Genomic DNA, 21,773 nt, shown 5'->3' with positions numbered 1-21,773 from the left:
GCTTTGGATGCAGAAAAAGCATTTGATAGATTGGAATGGGTTTTTTTATTTAAGGTATTGGAAAAATATGAGTTAGGAAAATCTTTTATACAATGGATTAAAACCTTAAATACTAATCCTCAAGCTAAAGTAGTTACAAATGGTCAGATTTCAACACCATTTTGCTTAACGAGGTCAACTAGACAAGGCTGCCCATTATCACCTGCTTTATTTGTATTGGCAATAGAACCATTAGCTGAATTAATTAGAACAGATTCAGACATTGGGGACTTTAGAGTTAATCAAGAAGAATATAAGATTAATTTATTTGCTGATGATGTTTTGATTTATTTAACAAACCCATTGCAATTTTTGCAAAGATTATCTTTTAGATTGGAAGAATATGGGAAAGTATCAGGGTATAAAGTAAATTGGGATAAAAGTGAAATTTTACCCCTTACCAAAGGAAATTATAATCAATGTCAGTTAGTAACTTAATTTCGATGGTCAATAAATGGGATAAAATATTTAGGTATTAGAGTTGATAATGATGTAAAAAATTTAGATAAACAGAATTATTTGCCATTATTAAAAAAGAGGATCTTGATAAATGGATGATGTTACCAATAACATTAATAGGTAGAATTAATGCTGTAAAAATGAATATATTTCCTAGATTACAATATTTATTCCAAACTTTACCAATACAATTACCTCTGAAGTTTTTTCAAGAACTGAATAAATATTTAAGGAAATTTCTTTGGAAAGGAAAGATGTCAAGAATATCATTGGAAAAATTGACGTGTAAATTTGATTTAGGAGGGTTACAACTTCCAAATTTTAAGAATTATTATAAAGCAAATCAACTTAGATTTATTGTGTCTTTTTTTGATGAAGAAAAACCAGCATGGATTAGAATAGAATTAGATAAGATAGGAGAAAACATACCAGAAGATTTTATATATAAATGGGAATCCAAATGGATACGGGAAAAAAAAAGAATCTCCTATATTAAGATACTTGATTGATTTATGGAATAAGGTAAATATGGATAATGAGATAAAGAAATCTTTATTATCAAAAAGAACTTTAATTCAAAATAGGCTTAATCCTTTTACAATGGATAATAAACTTTTACATAATTGGTTCCAAAAGGGGATTAAATATATAGGTGATTGTTTTGAAGGAGGTATATTGATGTCGTTTGATTAAAAAAATAAATATGAAATATGAAATAGCACTCTTTTCTGTTATTTTCAATTAAAGGCTTATTTATGAGAAAAACTGGGACAAACAATGTTGATGCCAAAACCTAGTGAAATAGAAATATTAACTCAAAATAGAAAAATTTAAAAAATTACATCTTATATGTATAATTTGATTCAAAAACAGACAATTAAATCAGGAATTCATAAATCAAGACAAAAATGGGAATCTGATTTGAATGTTAAATTTGATGGAAAAAACTGGTCAAGATTATGTTCTGATAGTATGAGAAATACAATAAATGTTCGACAGATTAATACGATATAATTTTTTACATCAATTATATATACTACAGAAAATAAATAGATTAAATTCAAATATGTCTGACCAATGTTTTTGATGTAATCAAGAAATTGGTACTTTTTTACATTCTACTTGGTCTTGTTTTAAAATTCAACCATTTTGGATAAATCTAAGACTTTTATTGGAACAAATTACTGGAGTACAACTCCCACATAGTCCAGTATTATTTTTATTAGGAGACATTGAAGGGACAATACTGAAAGTTAAATTGAATAAGTATCAGAAAAAGTTTATAAAAATTGCATTGGCAGTAGCCAAAAAAGTTATCACAGTTACTTGGAAATCTGATTTATATTTAACTATGGATTGTTGGAATAATGAAATACGTAGTTGTATTCCACTTGAAAAAATTACATACAATCTAAGAAATGAATATGATATATTTTTGAAAATTTGGCTCCCATAGATAGGATTAAATACATGGGTCCTTTGAAGATAAAATTATAAAGTAATTGGGGAAAGTAAAAATAAATATTAAAATTATTTTGAACTCCATGGAGCATGTGGGGATCCTCCGATATCCAGGCAATCTTTCTCTTCTTTTTTTTCTTTCTTTAGACAAGGGTTAAGGGGGGGGGGGGAGGGTTAAGGGGAGGGGGGGGGAGAGTTAATATTATTTTTCTCACTATTTCATCTCCTCTTTTATTCTTGTAACTTTCTAAAATATAATAATTAAATAAAAAAAGAAAATTTAGAAGAAATTTTTACCCAAAGGATAGTGAGTGTGTGTGAAAGTCACCACTGGGAGGGAGTAGCCAAGATGAAAATTCTAGATACACAAGTGGTAGATAGCATGCGAATCGAATCAGGTTCATTATCACTGACTTATATGACGTGAAATTGATTGTATTGGGGCAGCAGGACAGTTTAAAAACATTAAAAGGTTACAAAATAAATAAATGATGCAAAAATGCAGTGGGGTTTATCGACTGTTCATAAATCTGATGGTGAAAGGGAAGAAACTGATGCTAAAGTGTTGTCTGTGAGTGCACCTTCTCCTCGATGGTCATAAGGAGAAGTGGGCATGTACAAGATGTCCTTAGTGATTGATACCACCCTGAGGCATGCTTCATGGAGAAGGAAATAGAAAGTTATATTGATTTACATAGATAAGGAAAGACTGGAGGAAGCTTAAATGGACTGTATTACCTATAGACTCTGCTTTTCCACGTATTTTTCTACTGTCAGCAGATTTTGCTGCAATACACTCGGTCCCTTCATCATTAATATAATTTGTAAATAGCTTAGGGCTCAGAGCGGATTGTTGTGTCAATCTACACATTACAGCTTGTCAACCTGACACTACCCATTTAGCATTACTTTTCTGTTCAGCATCTCTCCAATCCAGAGCAATACATAGCTACCAAAATTCAACATCTTTCCCAAGTCATTCCAGCTGCTTTGAAAGTTAAATGCAATGCTTTAATTGAATACTTGTGCAATACTGGATCATTTCATAAGATTAAGAACCTTTAAAGTTTAAATCTTTAAATGTTCCCATTTTTAATTTTACAAGATGAAAAAAAAATTCTGCTGGTCCTGTATTTGAAGTGTGAGATTTCCCAAGTCAGGTGCTGAGGAATAAAGAAATTTCTCCTAACATACAATAAATCCCAGCTACCTACATTAATCACGTATATGGTGAAGGCTTGACAGCAAATGTCAATGAGAAAAAAATTAATTAAAATGTTATGCACGAGTTCTTAAAAAATTGGCTTGCTTTTACAACAACACCATTCTGCACCAAACCTGCTAAATCCTTCCACTTCATTTAGAGGCAGGTGGATAATAAAAAGATAAAACAAAGTGGCTTTTACCAATCTCTAAAAATGCACTTGCCATGGGCCAAGCTTCGGAATGCTAAAATGTACGGGTGTACAGCTGGAGTGACTCAACCTTGACCTCTCCTCCTGAAGGGTGGACACAGCTTCTAGTCCAGGCCTTATTTAGTCACAACTGAGATTGACATCTTGCACTGAGAAGATTCTGGCTGCAACCCTGCACTCTTGTCTGCCCATCGACAGGGCAATGCACTTCCACACTCTCAGGGTGCTGTTGCAGGAGTGCCTTTGCAGATGAGTATTGAGAGCTATCACCTCCCCTTTACGCATTCCTAGGGTTGAAGTCAAAGTCAAGTTTATTGTCATATGCATGAGTACATGTATGCATAGGTGAAAGAAAACCATCTTGCAGCAGCTTCACAGGTACAGAACATCTAAAGGCATTCACAAGGAAAACAAATTATACAGCACAATTAAAACCAAATTAAAACAAAGTCCATTTTAGTGCAACTTGATCAAAGTGGTCACAATGTTGCTAATCTCTGGTGATTAGGGTTTTGCCTGTTGGTTCAATAACTGAATGGTTGAAAGGAAGTACGTAGCAGTTCTTGAACTTGTGTGGGATTTCAGGTTCTGTACTGCCTGATGGTGACTACAAAAAGATGGCATGGCCCAGAGTGTGGGTATCTTTGATGGTGGGTGTTGTATCCTGCAGATACTACTAATTGTGGGGAAGGAGATGCCTGTGATGTACTGTTGGGCTGAGTCCATCACTCTCTCCAGATTATTACACTCCTATACCAGACCATGATGCAAACAGTCAGGATACTTTCAACAGTACATCTGTAGAAGCTAGTTAGAGTTCAGTGTGCTTTGCATATGATGCGTCTATATGCTGGGTCCAGGACAAGTCATTTGCCATGTTAATGTCCAGGAATTTAAATTTGCTGACTCTCTTCACTGCTGATCCCCCAATGTGTACTGGTACATTTCCACCCTCCTTCCCCTTCCTAAAGTCAACATTCAGCTTTTTGGTTTTACTGCCATCGCTCAACCATGTGACCTCTCGTGCTCTGGTAAGCTGATTTAACACCACCTGTTACAGAGATACAGCATGCAAACTGGCCCTTTGGCCCACTAAGTCTGTGCCTTTTTTTAAACTTGGATCTCACACTGATTTCAAACAAAGCTAAATATCTTTTTTCTTCTGCATACCATGCAAAAGTTCTCTACTTCAGCCCTCATACCTTTCAGCATATCTTTTCAATCATGAACTTCAAAAGAGATCAGTAACCTTTCCAGACAGCACGGCATCATGCCATTAATTCTCCCTTGTTTCACCCAAGCAATAAGTAGAGTGAGTGCAGACACAAGGACAACTTCTGCCATAATAAACACTGAGATAGAACATCTGTGGTACATATGCCATTTTGGAAAGCAACGTGTTTGGTTTGTCCACAAACTCAAGATGTTAATGGACCACCCAGTTGAGCCAGCGTATTTTTTTCCTCACCTCTTGAGCAGATTGCCCCATTATTTCTGTATTCCCAATCTTAGCACTTTCTCAGACTTGAATTTCCTGTGGGGAAGTCCACAGCTATTCTGCTGTGCCTATTGACATTCAGTGAAGTGCCCATAAAGGCTTTCACCTCCTTATAAGAATAAGCAATAAGTGCCTTATTTACCTCTCCACAATCCTGCCACTCAAGCTCTCAATTGGGACAAAAACCATAGTGCTCACTGCACCCATCACTGATTTGCAGATTCTAAATACTGTGACACTCCTTATTCCTCTTCCGAGGAACTGTCTGTGCACTTGTTAACCCGTAGTCATTGAAGTCTAGAAGAACAATAAGTCATCGCATTAAAACAACAAGAATCAGAGGACAGACAACCAGAGACCTCTCCTCTGGCTGGAAAGTCAAGAATGAGGAATGTTCATGCTACTCATGCTAAAGTTGTGACAATTTTAGGAATAAAATGACAAGATTTTTTTTATTAGGTCAGTTGCGAAGTTTTGGAATTCTCATCCTATGGATGCTCAGTATGTTCAAGGCTGAGATCACAAGTCCAGGTATGACCTATGTAGGGCTATCTTAAAGAGTGAAAAAAATCAATTCCAGTTGAATTTACAGATTAAATCAGATGCATGTCAGCTATGGCAGGGTTTGCAGGCCCTCACTTCCTACAAGCTGAAACCTAACATCATAAATGGTTGATGCTTTACTCCCCGATGAGCAGTAGGCCTTATATGCATGCTTTGAAAAGGGAAGTAAAACTATTCCTGTGTGATCCCCACAGCATATACCATCCCTGTGACAACTGCCTCAGAGGACGACATAATAACACCTTTTAAGAGGGTGACCCGCTGCAAGATGTCAGGGTCCTATGGCGTACCTGGCAGGACACTGAAAACCTGTACCAACCAACTTGCTAGAGTTGTCAAGGATATCTTCAATGTTTTACTGCTGCATTCATAGGTTGCAATATCCTTCAAAACGGCATCAATCAATACTAGTATCCAAGAAGAGCAGGATGAGCTACCTCAATGACTATTGCTCAGTAGCATTCACAACTACTGATGAAGTGCTTTGACAGGTTAGAAATAGCTAGTATTAACTCCTGCCTGAGAAAGGACCTGGACCTGCTGCAATTTGCCTTTGGCCACAACAGGTCTACAACAAAAGCAATCTCACTGGCACTCCACTTGGCTTAGAACCACATGTCTGCATCAGGCTGATGTTTATTGATTCTAGCTCAGCACTCAATACAATCATCCCCCTCAGTAGTAATCAATAAACTTCAAAAATTAGGCCTCCGTACCTCCCTCTGCAACTGGACTTTCTCATTGGGAGAGCACTGTCAGTCAAGTTCAGAATGAACATCTCCTCTTCGCAGATGACCAACAAAGGCAAACCTCTAGGCTGCATGGTTAGGCCACTGCTCTACTATGTCCACAATCATGAGTATGTGGTTAGGTATATCGCCAATGACACAACTGTTGTTGGCAGAGAATCAAATAGTGACAAGGAGATGTGCAGGAGTGAGAGAGGTCAGCTAGTTGAGCGAAGTTGAAACAACAACCTTGCACTTAACATCAGTAAGACCAAAGAATTGATTGTGGACCTCAAGAAGAGGAGATCAGGGAAACACACAGCAGTTTTCATTGTGGGGTCAGCATTGGAAAAAGAGTAGTTTCAAGTTCCTGGGTGTCAACAACTTTGAAGAACTACCTTGGGCCTTTGATGCAATTAGGAAGAAGGCATGTCAGCGGCTATATTTTATTAGGATTTTGAGGAGATTTGGTATGTCACTAAAGATTCTAGCAAATTTCTACAGCTGTATTGTGGCTGGTTGACTGGTTGCATCACCGTCTGGTATGGTGATGCCAATGCAGCTGATCGTTAAAAGTTGCAGAGCTTGTAAACTCAGCTAGCTCCATCATGGGCATTAACATAGAGGACATTTTCAAAAGACAATGTCTCATGAAGGCAGCATCTATCATATAGGACCTCACCATCCAAGGCATGCCCTCTTCTCATTACTACCATTAAGGAACTACAGGAGACTGAAGATGCACACTCAACTTCTTAAGAACAGCTTCTTCCCCTTTGCCATCAAATTTCTGAATGGTCCATGAACACCACCTCACCGTTCTGCTCTTTTTTTGCACCATTTATTCTTTAATATACTTTTTGTAATTTATAGCAATTTTTATGTACTGCACTGTACTGCTGTCGTTAAACAACAAACTTCATGACATATGGCAATGATCATAAACAGGATTCTGAGTTTTGTGCACCAATGGGTTTCATAGAAATGGGAAATAGGCAGGAAAGTGAAGCAGAGATATGGAAATTGATTACGGCTTTACTGAACGCAGAGCAGTGTTGTTGGACTAAATAACTTGCTTCTGCTCCTGTTTAAGTTTTTGACAGGGTTGTTTCCACTGTGGGCCATTGATAGCTTGTTATTAAGTAGTTGTATCACAGGTGACAGCATCTTATTACTCACTGAGGTATCAGGGTATATTGCACCAGGTCTGATTATGTAGTGATACATTCTCCAACTAATCCTTAGTCTCTATTGACCTGAAAATTCCATCCTACTTCACTCAAACTCCTAGAATCTCCACAATATCCTCCCACTGCAACTCCTTTGATTACATTGTTTCCACCACTGCATTCACAGCATTTTCATCTCAGCCTTGCAGCATCACAGACACGATTACTGACGGGGCCATCTACAACCACGTCACTATTTACCACTCCCTAACCCCTTCCACATTCACCCTGGGAAATTATGTAGCTCAGATGACATAATTGCACTTTCAAAGTGCTGATCGTGTAGATTTGGTTCCGATGTGTAACAAAAATAGTCGCGCCTGAACCATCAGCCTTCCCAATTTCTCAATAACTTGAAAATATCAGCATAGTAATAAATGAAGGAAAGGCTTGCATATATCCTTTGGATGTCAAAAATACCTTACCGCCCACTGAAGTACTTCAAGTGAAGACACTACCACAGGAAACATTGAAGCCCAATTGCTCACAGTAAACTTTTTCAAATTGCGATGTGACGAAGACCCGATTATATAATTAATTCAGTAATATTCTTCTGCTAGCAAGGATGGAGAACTGCCTCTGCTCTCCTTCAAACTAATAACACAAGATCATCACAATCCACCTGAGAGCAGATGGAGCTTTGGTTTAACATTTCATCAGAAATGTGTTTCGGTGGCCATAGTAGCCATAGCCAAAACACTGATGAATGAATGCACATCTTATTTCTTGAGTGAATACTTAATAAAAATTCTAAAGGAAGAAACACAAGAGGAAACCTGTAGGCTAAAATCAGGAATGCTCAATTCTCCTAGAGATGGTAGAACTGGCTAACAAGCAGTCACATACCTGTCCCTAAAATATCAAGGCTACTGCAATACTGCTGTATATATGGTGTATATCAAATTTCTACTTAATTATGTTGATGTTGGCTGAAAGAAGTACACAGCTTAGCATTCGATGTTACAAGACATCAAATGATCATTTAAGAGAAATATTACTCCAGCACTCTACTCAACATCAATTCATGCAAAAACTTGATTTACTTTTGGGGAAATTTCAGCTGTGTGACAAGGCAACTTTCTAAAGAAGGGAAAGAAAGTAATGCTTAGAAGATAATTCATTATGATGCTGAGTTCAACATTCTTTTCAAGCATTGTTTTTGAGTAGTTGCCTTGTAAATAGCACAGTGATGTAAAGTTTAAACTTATTTTGATAAAACATTGTCTTTGCAAGACGTTAGCTCTTCTAAAAGCACTCGCAGAATTTCAGAACATACTTTAGTTAAAACCAAATGTGTTAGTGACACTGGATCATATTTTCACAAAACAATTAAGTTCAGATTCAAGATGTAGCTAATAAATTAGCAGTGTTAGCCAGCTAATAAGATCTCTTACTGTTGATGACAATATTAGTAATTGATGTTAGTATAACGCTTCAGTTAATTGATCAAGATATAATGGAGGAAATTTAAATTGATTCCAAGTTAAATGCTGTTCCATAAAACATTCCTTTTCCAGCTTCACAGTAGAATTTGTTTGGAACAAAAAACCAGTCTAACAACTTTAGAAGAGCTGAATAATATCAAACGATGAGTATGATATTAATTGTCGGCACAGGGCAGTAAAGCTAGCTGAATGGGCAAAATGTGGAAGACTGAATTTAAAAGAGTGTATTTTGGCTACAAATACAAACTTTATGGCACCATTCAAAAGAATGTACAGGAAAAGAAGGATCCAATGGCTCACAAATATAGATCCTTGAAAGTGGCAATCATTATTGATAGTGCAGCATGGTAGCGTAGTGGTAACCACAATCGCTTTACAGCACCAGTAATCACTGACTGGGGTTCAAGTCCTGTCGCTGTCTGTATGTCCACCTTGTGACCATCTGGGGTTTCCTCCACCATTCCAAAGGTATATGGTTCGGGATAGGGCTAGTAAGATCATGGGCACCAGAAGCATGGCAACACTTGCAGGTTGCCCCCAGCACAATCCGCGCTGATTTCATTTGATGCAAACGACACATTTCATTGTATGTTTCGATGTACATGTGACAAAGTTCATCTTTAAACTTTGTCTTTTCTTTTTCTTTAAAGCATTCTATTTCTTGAGCTTGGTAAACTGAGGTAGTGTATTCATGAAAAAAAGTTTTTAAAGCCCTGGTTTAGCTGCAACAATTAGCTGCGATTTATGAAGGATGCACAAGTTTTGAGAGAGTGCAGAGATTTACTAGAATGGTTCCAAAGCAAACATAAAAAAATCAGCTTACGTGTTTGGAAGTATGCTCAAAGTTCAAAGTAAATTTATTATCAAAGCATCTTTATGTCACCATATAAAACCCTGTTTCTTGTGGGCTTACTCAGCAAATCCAAGAAACATATAAGAATCAATGAAAGACCGTGCCTAACATGATGGACAAACCATCAATCTGCAAAAGACAACTGTGCAAATACAAAAGAAATAATAATAATAAAAATAATAAGGAATAAATATTGAGAACATGAGATGAAGAGTATTTGAAAGTGTGTCCATGGGTTGTGGGAACGGTTCAGTGATGGGGCGAGTGAAGTTATTGTAAATATAGCTCACTGCCACGTGGAAATAGTAACGTGTCCACCTTGTGGGAGCAATATAATTGAGAGGATATTTTTCTTGGATTGTCAAATTTTCACAAGCAAATAGCTTTGGCAATGCCTTTCTGTTAAATTTACAAGAAGCCAGAGGGAGTTGCCCTCTCCCACCTTGTCAAATCAAGTGAATGTCTCTGTAGATCGCTGCCTATCAGATTGCAGTCACAGTCTTGTATTTCACAGGAGGAGATGCTCAAAATGAATGCAAGCAGCAAAAATTCTTTGAGAACACAGAATCTTTGTTCAAGTGGAAACAGAATTCTACTCAAATGTTTAGCGAAATCAATCATACTGAATGGCATATCGAGCAGCCTTTAATAAATGGAATCCCACAGACCTTCAGATTCAATAATTATGGCCATGTGTTGACAATCTCTCAATTAGACTGAGATGTATATGAAAGAAACCCAGAGGACTTGGATGTAATCAGATTACTGACATCACTATGTATTCTCCCAACAGTGAGATGCAACAGGAATAATAATTTTGTAGAAGGTATAACCTTTCACTGGCAGATGTGTTTAGCAGTGCGTTTGCGCTATCTACTGACTGCGTATCGGCACTGCTCTAACATCCCTTTTCCTAATTACAACTCAGGACTACTTGAGATTTGATACCTGCTGCATATTTGACCTACTAAAGTTACACATCAGCTCTAAAGTTTGAATAAGTTTGCTATCCCTAGCAAACAGTTAATTTCATTACATATGAAAGATGATCAGAGTTAAATAGTAAAGCCTTGAGGTTACAGTATATAATTCTTCGTGGGAAATAAAGTCTCTGGCTGCTTTCAAGAACTACTTGACATTCCTTCATTTGCTTTCTTGCAGTAATCCATCATGAATGAATTTTAAACTATAACCTGTTGAATAGATTGAGAAGGTGAATAAGGGAATAACTAAAAAAAAAACAAATTTTTAACATTTAGCTTCAGGAATGCGACTCATATTCACGATCTACCAATCTAGCATTACTGTGGCAGTTAACTTTTTTAAAAAAATTTTGTACTGAAATCACCATTGGAACATTTCTCAAATTAATTAAATCTAAAATTATCTCAACTGCTGGGAACTATACATTTAAAAGCAACCAAATATTATAATAATTAATTGGGTAGCATAGTGATTAGCACAACATTTTACAGTACAGGCGAACCTGGTTCAATTCCCGCCACTGTCTGCAAGGAGTCTGTATGCTTTCCCCATTCGCACAGATTTCCTCTGGTGCTCTAGTTTCCTCCCACAGTACAAAGACTTACTGATTTGTAGGTTAATTGATCATTGTAAATTGTCCCATGATTAGGCTGGGATTAAGTTGGGGGATTGTTGGACAGTATGGCTCAAAGGGCCTAATCCACGCTGTATCTCAATAAATAAAAATGAAAAAATAAATAAATTTCAATGTTGTATGACAAACATATTCCTAAAATAAAGAAACAAAGGAACAATGAGAGGAAATAATTTCGAATACTTGATCTGCGTACTGAATATAGACAAACGCAGAACTCGGCAGAGCAGTGATGGTTAAATGGAATTACAAAGAGAAATGGGCAGAAAAAGCAATCTGAGTGTACATTCTGTATTAAGTTTATACAACACTGAGTGTTGACTTTATTAGGAACATGAGTGGAACCTGGTGTGGTCTTCCGCAGCCGTAGCCCATCCACTTTAAGGTTCGATGTGTTGTGCATTCAGAGATGCTCCTCTGCACGCCACTGTGGTGATGCGTTACTGAGTTACTGCCGCCTTCCTGTCAGCATGTAGCAGTCTGGCCATTCTCCTCTGTCCTTTCTCATTAATAAATTATTTTTGCTCACAGAACTGCCACTCACTTGATTTTTTTTTAAATCACAGTATTCTCTGTAAACTCCAAGGACTGTTGAGCAGGAAAATTTCAGGAGATCAGCAGTTTCTGAGATACTCAAACCACCCTGTCTGGAACCAACAATCATTCCATGGTTGAAGTCATTTAGATTGCATTTCTTCCCTAGTCTGATGCTTGGTTTGTACAACAGAACTTCCTAACCCTATCTGTTTTTATGCATTGAGCTGCTGCCCTGATTGGATGATAGATATTTGCAGTAACGAGCAGGTGCACAGATGTACCTAATAAAATGGCCACTGAGTGTATCAGTAATGCTTTAGCCTGGAGACTCTCTGTACCATGCACTTAAGACTATTTGAACCTTATCTGTTCAGGCTTTTAACCAAAATATTGAAACCATCTGGAAATCCACCATCGAAGCTGACAAAATAAAAGTTGGTGATCAAATGTTGTATTTTGAATAAAATAAATGCAGTCCATTATTAAGTTTACAACTGTTGAAGAAATTAACAAAGCCAAAATGTATAAAGAATATCCAACGATAAAATAAAACTTCCAGGGTATAATTTAGTTGTCAGGTATTTCTTAAATGCTCAAAGTGTGTGTGCTTGGGATACACAACAGTGATTTCTACAGGACTTCTGTGGTGCTGGTGAAATTACTTTCTAATTTTGCCCTTACCTAAGAAGAGGCAAAAAGGTTATTTTCTCCTGGAGCACTCATCATTTCCTCTGGGACTCTTTAGTTTGATTTAATGGCTGCTGATAGTAGGAAATCACAAAGCAAAGTTTGAACCATTGAAGAACAGACCACAATGGCTTTATTTAAAGCAAGGCATGAAAAGGAAATTTCAAAATAATAATACTAAATGCAAAAACAGCAAAAGAACTCACATATGCAAGCAAAATATTGAATTAACTTTCTGTATAATTTCAGTTAGAACATAGAACGTTGAAAAGCACAAAACAAACACTTGCCCCATAGCCTGTTGAACAGAGTTCTGTTCTGTTGAACTCATTAAGCTAATAACACCTATTTAAGCTAATCTCTTCTGCCTACACATAGTCCATACCGCTCCATTCTGTTTATTTGTGTGCCTTTTAAATGCTGCATCACACCTGCCTCCACCACCACTTCTGGCAGTGCATTCCTGCCACCTACCACCCTGTACAAAATTTGCTCTAAACATCTCCTTTGAACTTTCCCCCTTAAGTGCATGCTCTCTAATATCTGACCCTGGAAAAATATACTGACTATCTAAGTTCTTTATGAACTTTTGTCAGGTCTTCTGTCAGCCTCCAAGGCTCAGAGAAAACAACCCTAATTTGTCTAACTTCTGCTTATAGCTCATATACTCTAATCCAGGCAGCATCCTGATTAACCTTTACTGCACCATCCCCAAAGCCTCCAAATTCTTCCTATAACAGGATAACCAGCATTGAATGCAGTACTCCAGATGTGGCCTAACCAATGTTTTATAAAGCTTCAGCATTTTATCCAGACTCTTGAACTCAACACCTTGACTAATAAAGGTGAGCATACTTTCCACCTTCTTTAACACCCTATCAATTTATACAGTCACCTCCAGAGACCATGGACTTGGACCCCAAGATCCTCCATACACCAATGCTGTTAAAAAGTCCTGGCATTGACTGTGTACTTCCACTTTACATTCGATCTCCCAAAAGCAACACTTCAATTTATTGAGTTTAATCCAGGCATGTTTGGAAAAGCAATTCCTCATGACAAAAACAGCTTAAAGCAGGGTTGATACCATTACAGAAAACCTTGTGGAGCAATAACACATTTGCAAAAAGAAGGTACAATGGTGCAATATGATGTCTTGCTTTCTTGAGCGGTGTACATGTTTATATGAATGATTGCTTTCAATCTGGTTCTCATGATACTTTGTTATTGTAAATGTTTATTGTCACAGGCACAGTCCTCTCCAGCCTTGAGAGGGATATCTTCAAGAGGCAATCTAAAGACCCTCACCACCCGGGATGCCTTTTACCATCGAGGAGCCAGGTACACGCAACAGTTCTGAAATAGCAATAGCTTCTTTCCCTCTGCCATTAGATTTCTGAACAGTCCACAAACACTACCCATAGATACAAGAGGCTGCAGATGCTGGAACCTGAAGCAACAAACCATCCGCTTTAGGAACTCAGTGGGTTGGGCAAGATCTGTGGGAGGTATAGAATTGTCAATGCTTTTGGTTGAGGCAATGAGTCAGCAGTCTGGATGCAAGGTTTTGACCAGAAACATCACCATTTCCTTTCCTCCCACAGATGTGACATGACCTGCTGAGTTCCTCCAGCAAAATGTTTGTAACACTACCTCGTTATTCTATTTGTTAGGCAGTAATTATTTATTTTTGTAAGTTGTAGAAATTTTATGCTTTTGCATTATATTGCTGCAAAGCAGCAAATCTTACGTCAACTAAGTCAGTGATAATAAATCTGATTTTCATTTACATGATTAACAAAGTTGTTGCTCCTGAAGAGTCAGCACCTCTAAGCAAAACAAGATTTCCTTTGGCCAACACAGTTTGCTGAGAAAACCCTCGAGCCCCAACACTTGTTGTTTCTGGTTCTCTGCATGGCACATATGCTCACTAATTAACATGACAACTTCTAAAGGTCACCATATGCAACCAAGTTGGTGCAAATTTAACTGGCCAGGTTCACATTTTAAGAGGGAGTTACATCCTTACATCACAAATCACCAGTTGGTGAGTGCAGAAAAGAGTGATTTTGTATTCACAGGTACATGAAGCATTTATGGTCTTTCCCTGCATAGTCATGAGCTGAGGGGCTTTGCAAAGTTCCTTTACATGACAGCCAGGCCAATCACACTACTGACAGTATGGTCGAAACACTATATCAGCAACAACAGATGCTAATCAATCTGCTGAGTTCCTTCAGCAGATTGTTTGTTGCTTCAGATTTAAGCATCTATGGTTTCTTGTGTCTGCAGTGGGAATGATGATATCAAACTGGTGCTTGCTTGATTTTGAATCATACAACCGGGGAAGAATCACAACCCATGTGGCTGTTCTGGAAGAATCACTGGTCTTGATTCTAATGATCATTTGCATGGCTGCTGTGCTGTAGTACACAGTTGACTGATTCGTTAATGAAGCCAACAGCTGATTAATAAGAGTTTGAATTGCAAAGTGATTCTTGTTTAGAGAAAAAAAAACAGCTGGAGCTCTGCACCTCATTCAGGTTTGTAAAGAGATCACGAGGGATAAATTCTGAAATATTCCAAACAATGAATCACACCCCGTGAATTACTAAATGCTTCCAATGCTGCAGGAATAGTTTCTAAAACCTATTCCTTAAAAGTATCCAAGTGGAATTATAGGAAAATGAAAATGAACAAGTTTATTATATGTAGCATCCTTAACATGATCTGGAATACTTTATGGAGTCAATAAGCCATGGAAAGAGATTTTTTTTATAGAGAGGCAAAAGAGATAAGTTTGGGAAATTCCAGGGTTGAGAATCCAGCCAGCCGAATGCTGTCAATGATGAGGTGATTTTACTCTGAGATGAACAAAAGCCACAGCTGGAGAAACAAACAGGCAGATGATGGGAATCCAAGTCACACACACAAAATGTTAGAGGAACTCAGCAGGCCAGGCAGCATCCATAGAAAAGAGCACAGGTGATGTTTTGGGCTGAAACCCTTCAGCAGGATTGGAGAAAATATATATGAGAAGCAGATTTCCAAAGATGAATTAAAATGTGAGGAGAAGATCTCACAGACAGTATAAGACACTTACGAAATCGGCATGTTAAAGATGTGATCTTAGAGCCTGACAGAGCAATAAGCTTCCCAAATGTAATCATGTCACCATCTTGTGGCTATACTTCACTATTACACCAGCTGCAGAGCTTTCACCACGTGCAGAAGTACAGAAATACTGGAAATACAGACTGCCACTGCATATTGCGAGCAGTGCAAAGTTCCCAGGATTTTGTTCCCGGCAGTAGCGTCCCAGAGCTGCGTTACCTTCAGCTGATGCCGCGCTGTTTATAATTTCCAACTTTTTTTCAAGAGTTAAAGCAGTTCTCTGCCGCTTGGCTGATGGTCCAGGACTTGACGTCAGACGCTTAGGAAGCATATATTTCAAGCACAAAATCACTGCACCGTAGGTAAAACCAACAAAAGTTTAAGAACGCAAGATCGCACATCCACACGTCGCCAAAACCAATGCGAGACTGGCGGGAGTGAGACTGTGAGACGTGTTCACGTGACTTGTATTGGCGGGAAAGCAGTGCTCCTCGCATAACTGAGAGTTTTGGATGCATATAAGGAGACGTTGGTAGAAATAGGTTTCTCACATAACTGTGAATTCGCATAGTCTGAAGAAGCATATAACCAGGATAGGGTGTAGTTATTGACTTCAGGAAAACTGGCACCACATCCACCGCTCTTTACATCCGGCAGCACAGTGGAACTGCAAGCGGTTTCAAACTCCTGGGACATTTCACACAGCCTCTCAAACACAATCTTCATTGTGTAGGATGAGTCCCAGATCACATCACACACAATCAAGAGAGTTCACCAATGCCTCTACTTTCTGAGGAGGCTGAACAGAGCTGGACAATATGTGTCAATACTCACCAACTTCTGTAAAAGCATGCTGCATCAAAAACTATACTGTGGTGGACAGGAAGACTTTTCAAACAGGCAGTCAAAACTACCTAACGAATCACTAGCACCAACCTACTCGCCATAAGTGACATATATACAGAAAGGTGCCAGAGAAAAGGCCTGCAGTATCATGATAGATCCCACCCACCCTGTTCATGGACTGTTTGTCCCACATCCATCAGGAAGGGGACTATGTAGCATCCATACCAGACTCAAAAGCAGCAAGGCTGATCAACATTGGATCCAGAGTACAATTATTTCATTCTCCTTTACACTTGAGTATTGGAAATGATATTAACCAATCTTGTACCTTGTTACTTCCTCAAAGAATCTCAACAGCTTTGTCAAATGAGATCTCCCCTTAAGGAAACTATGCTGACTTTGGCCTATACCAGCCCAGGATATTCCAGATAACCAAGGCTCTACATGGTAGGAACAAGTCTGGAGCAAGATGTCTCTCGTACTCGAATCCTCTTGAAGTCCAAACTGCAATTTGCTTTCCTTATTGCTTCTTGAGCCCGCATTTTAACGTAAAAGATGACCTATGCCCTTCTGAATATCAATGTCTTGTATTCGTACCATTTTAAAAAATATTCTGCCTTTGTATTCTTTTCTACCCAAGCACGTAAGCTTTTCCAGTTAGATTCCATTGGCTGTGTTCTTGCCCATTCAGTAAAGCTTCACTGCATTTTTCTTACAGCCTGCACTGCCACCTAGTTCTACTTTCATCAGTTAACATGCTGTTTCTGCTTGATCCTCTTAGCCAAATCACTGGTAGCAGATTGTGAAAAGCAGGAGTCTCATTTCAGATCTCTGTAGCATCCATGCCTTTTGATCATACCAGTATATTACTTCCATTGCTGTGTATTTAATATGAGTCGCACCTTTCAAAAAATTCTAATGTTTTTGCTAACATGGACGTTGGACAAACTGGTCTATAGATCTCAGTTTTCCTTCTCTTTCATTGGATAATTTATGCCATATTCCACTTTGTGGCAATCATTCTAGAATCTATGATATTTCAGAAGATGTCAGCTAGTGTGTCCACCATTTCCACCAAGACCATAACACGGGCCTTCGCACTAATTGGCATACAGTTCCATTAACTCCTTCACTTCTAATCTTTTTCCAAACACAGATCCTTGGATTTTATAAGTTATTCTATACTTGTGCATTATCTCTGCATATTCTTCAGAGAATACAAGCAAAATACTTAATTTCTCTTTCTTTCCCTTATTCCCTATTATAATTTCTCATGTAGCAGTCTACAAATGACTGTCATCCACATTCACTATTTTCCTTTATACTTAGCAACAGAAATCTGTATTATTTATTGCAATCTTTTTTTCTCCCCCACTAATCTACTCTTATTGTTTGATTTTCTTTCCTTGGTTCATTTCTGGATTCTAAAAGTTTCCCCATTCCCCAGTGAATTCCACAAATTCAATTGAGGTACATATATTTATTAACAAGGAATATACAGATTACACAACCTTGAGATTTGCTTGCTCACAGATAGCCGCAAAACAATGAACCCAAAAGAACACAATTTAAATAAAAGAATAAAAACAAAAGACCAACACTCGATGCGCAAGAGAAAAAAATTAAAAAAAAATACCAAGTCATGCAAACAATTGTAGGGAACAACAGCATTCTGAACCAAATACGAGTCCTCACTTCTGAACAACCCGGAATAGGCCCAAAGCATGGCTTATCAGTTCATCATATCAGTGGGCACTGAGCACAGCAGCCGGGGCAGTCTTCATAGCCTCAGCACCATGGAGATAACCATCACGGAGAACAAGCAAAATAAGCTCTCATCCTGACCGGTACCCTGTCTTTTCAGTCTATCTCGGTCGGTGTTTAAATTGATGGAACAGCAAAAGGCTCCATGCCCTGGAGAGAGGAGTGAAGATCCTCGAGAGCGAGTAAAGTCGGCTTTTGCTTGGATTCTGAGTTGGTGTTTAAATCATCTAAACTGCGCTTTGCACCTCACACTGCTTCTGTGAAAAGCCCAGCGACTCGTTCTGGGCCCAGATTTCGTTATCCAACCTGAAGCCACTCTCAAGCTCTTCAAATCAGACTGGCACCCAGAGCAATTCAACCTCGCACCCTGGCCAGTTGTATAGACATCGGAACTCCATCTGCATTGGTTCATCCCGAGCTCACCTCGCCATTGCTTGCCCCTTCAATGTTGCAGTGAAAATTTTGCACAATTTACCTAAGGAAGTGTATTTTTAGTGCTGTTTTTAAGACAGATTTCTTAGCTTTTTAACTACCAAGAAGCTGTCACACACATTCGGTAGCACCATCTTAACCAGAAATTTTAATCAAAAAAACAAAATCATAATTTTAAATTTTATGGTTTAGAAATTCCAGTCTGAAATTGTCTTCTTAGATGATCAGAGCAGAGGCAATAGCTAAAGTGGCAGCTTTGGATCCTTTACGAGATTTAAGAGTTATCTGAGTGCCTCAGTCCGTAGAGATTATTTTGAAATTATAGCCTCTCTTACTTTGCAAGCAAAGTCATCGCTAACATTTTGAGCAGCAATCTCTATTTGTCCTTGGCCATTGTCTCTATTGTGCCCCAGATGTGGTTCAGGATCCCAGGTGGAGAGTCAGGAATACTGTTGCACACAGATGTAGAAAGATTCTTCATTTGTTTCCACAAAATTTTTCTTTGACCAGTCAGGGTTGTTAGCTCTGAGCTGAACCCCCGAACCTGGAGGACCGGTGGCTACTTTTAATCTGGCCTCTACAGTTTGACACGTGACAGGCTCTGACTCCAGCCAGCAAAACTCTCTGGGTCATTGAGGCATGCAAGCCTTCAAACCACAAAAAGGCTGTGGTCTTCTTGGAGGCATTATTTACAGAAGGATTCAATATGTCACAAAATAGCTGCACATTCAAATTGGGCAAAATGTTTTCTGTTTAATTCACTCTGAGCTAAAGGTAAAACTTACTCTAGAATGGCTTTACCAATCTTCAAATAACAAAAGCAATGTAATAACTTGATGGAATAACATAACCACAACACAGATGCCTGCTATCACTTGACAGGGTCAACCAGAGTGCAACAGCCATTCCATTTACCTTCGGCGTCTGCTGGAAGCTAAGGTTGCAAGTGAAGTGTTGCACTTAAGAGAGGGAATGGGTTCTGGATACTCACTCAGTGCATGGTAGATCGGTTTATGTTTCCCCTGCAGTCTGACGGAGCACATAGTTGCAATCTTTCCAGGTGGCTGCATTTTGGCATCAATCAAATACCAAATCCTTGAAAAAGAAGCCCATTGCTGAAAAAAGGAGAAAACCATTTAAGAAGAGAATAAAAAATTAATCCATATTGCATAGTGTAATCTTAGAATTATGCAGAGTATTTATTCAATGAAGGTTATATAAAGTTTTGATTCAGCCTCAGCTGGAGAACTGCATCGGATTCATGGGACCAGGAAATTTCTTTGAAGAAGGTGCAAATACTTACGGGAACAACCCCTGATTTTAGCAACTTCTACACTGTGGAGGTGCTGGAGAAGCTGTGGTTATTTTCTCTGGGCGAGAGAAGGTTAAGAGAAAAAAATATTAATAGACTTTTCAAAGGCTAGGATGGAATAAATAAGAAGAATATATTTTCATTGGCAAGTGGATCAGGAAGCAGTGAACACGCATTTAAGATATTTGGCAAAAAAGAGGGAAGATAAGAAGAATGTTATTTTTAAACTTGGGAATGGTTGTGATCTGGAACATGCTGCCAGGGAGTGCAGTGGGAGTAAATTCAATACTAACTTACAAAACAAAATTGGACAAATACTTGGAAATGTAAAAATATGCACAGCCATGGAATAAAAACAGTAAAGTGGAATTAATTACAATGTTCAAAGAGCTAGCATGGGCATAATCTGAATGGCCTTTCTGCTCCCCTGTAAATCAACACTTACATAAACGCTTCCAACCCTAGATCAGAACTGTTTGATATCTTAAAACATCCTCCTCAAGATAATCAGGGTCACCATATACTATAAACAAGAGCTCTGCGCAATAAGTGATTGATGATACAATTTTAAAGCTAAAAACATTATGGTAGATACACAGAGCCAATGACACTGCTTTGAATTTTGGAACAGAATCTGTTGGAATTTGTTGTATTATTCCACTAAACAATGATGAATTTAACTGAGACCTGGCAATGTCCAAAAGGACAGAATTTCAGGAAATAATGTTTTACTTGAGTTAGTGCTTTACCCCTTTTTATAAAGCATATAACTCTGCCAGTTTTTGATCCCCACTTAACTAAGACTACAATTTAAAAAATTCTCAACGTTTTCAAATCCCTTTTTATCACTCCTTCCCATCTTTGTAACCTCCAGCTCTCCAAGAATTCTGTGTTCCTTCATTTTTGGCTCTTTGATTCCATGTTCAATCACTTGACCTTTGGTGTTTCTGCCTTCAACAGCCAAACAGGAAATCTCAGCTCAAATCTTTAAGTCTTATCTCTTGAAGCATACCATAAGACATACTTACAAGCTGTGGGGTCACCATTTATAATACATAGTGCACCAGTAAATGTAAGATAGAACTTCCACTGAGGATGAAGGTCAAAAAGCCTGCAGCAGACACTGGAAATCTGAACAAAGAACAGAAATTGCCAGAAACAGTGAAATTTGTGGGAAGAAAGTAAGTTTAAATTTCAGGTGAGAGATCCTTTACAACCTCAGCCGGGTGAAGGGTCTCCAAGCTGAAACGCTAACTTTATTTCTTTTCCCTTCACAGATGATGTCTGATCTGTCAAGTCTATTCAGCAGTTTCTGTTTTCACTTCAGATTTCCAGCACCTGCAGTATTTTTTTAATCCTCAAGTTCAGCGCTGTAGAATATCAAGTCATTTCTGGTACTGTTAAACCTTATGATTCATTGATTAAAATATCACCCAATTTAAAAGATTTTACTCTTAATACACAATGGGTTTTGTTCTGTGATTCGCTTTGTTGATTACTAGTGTCATTGCTGCAATATTTAAATAAAAACTCCCGACAGAAGTTGCACAGGACCCAACGAGAACCAGCTAATTGAACACACTGTTGGCTTGATGGTAGGAAGCAAAGACAGACGATGGAAAGATATTTTTTGGACTGCAGAACTATGACTCGTGGTAGAACTTTAATAATTGTGACTTCATCAGTTCCTGTGAAGCCCAAAAGTCGATAGTGCATCAAAGATAAATACTAATACCTGTTGCAAATCACATTTGGTCAAATAACATGATGGG

General features: G+C 38.2%; 1 protein-coding gene across 2 annotated transcripts in view; it reads right to left on the bottom strand.

The window, feature by feature from the left end:
- Window positions 1-21,773, bottom strand: part of mrpl13 (mitochondrial ribosomal protein L13) — a 110,444-nt gene that overhangs the window by 81,241 nt on the left and 7,430 nt on the right. For both annotated transcript variants that reach the window (XM_059973117.1, XM_059973107.1), the window contains exon 2: window positions 19,681-19,804. In XM_059973117.1, the coding sequence (XP_059829100.1) occupies window positions 19,681-19,804 (124 nt within the window). The remainder of the gene's footprint in view (window positions 1-19,680; window positions 19,805-21,773) is intronic.

This window comes from Hypanus sabinus, chromosome 1 (assembly GCF_030144855.1).
Source record: "Hypanus sabinus isolate sHypSab1 chromosome 1, sHypSab1.hap1, whole genome shotgun sequence".
Classification (NCBI taxonomy): Eukaryota; Metazoa; Chordata; class Chondrichthyes; order Myliobatiformes; family Dasyatidae; genus Hypanus; species Hypanus sabinus.
The sequence above is the reverse complement of the archived record's forward strand: the minus strand, read 5'-3'. Positions and strand labels throughout refer to the sequence as shown.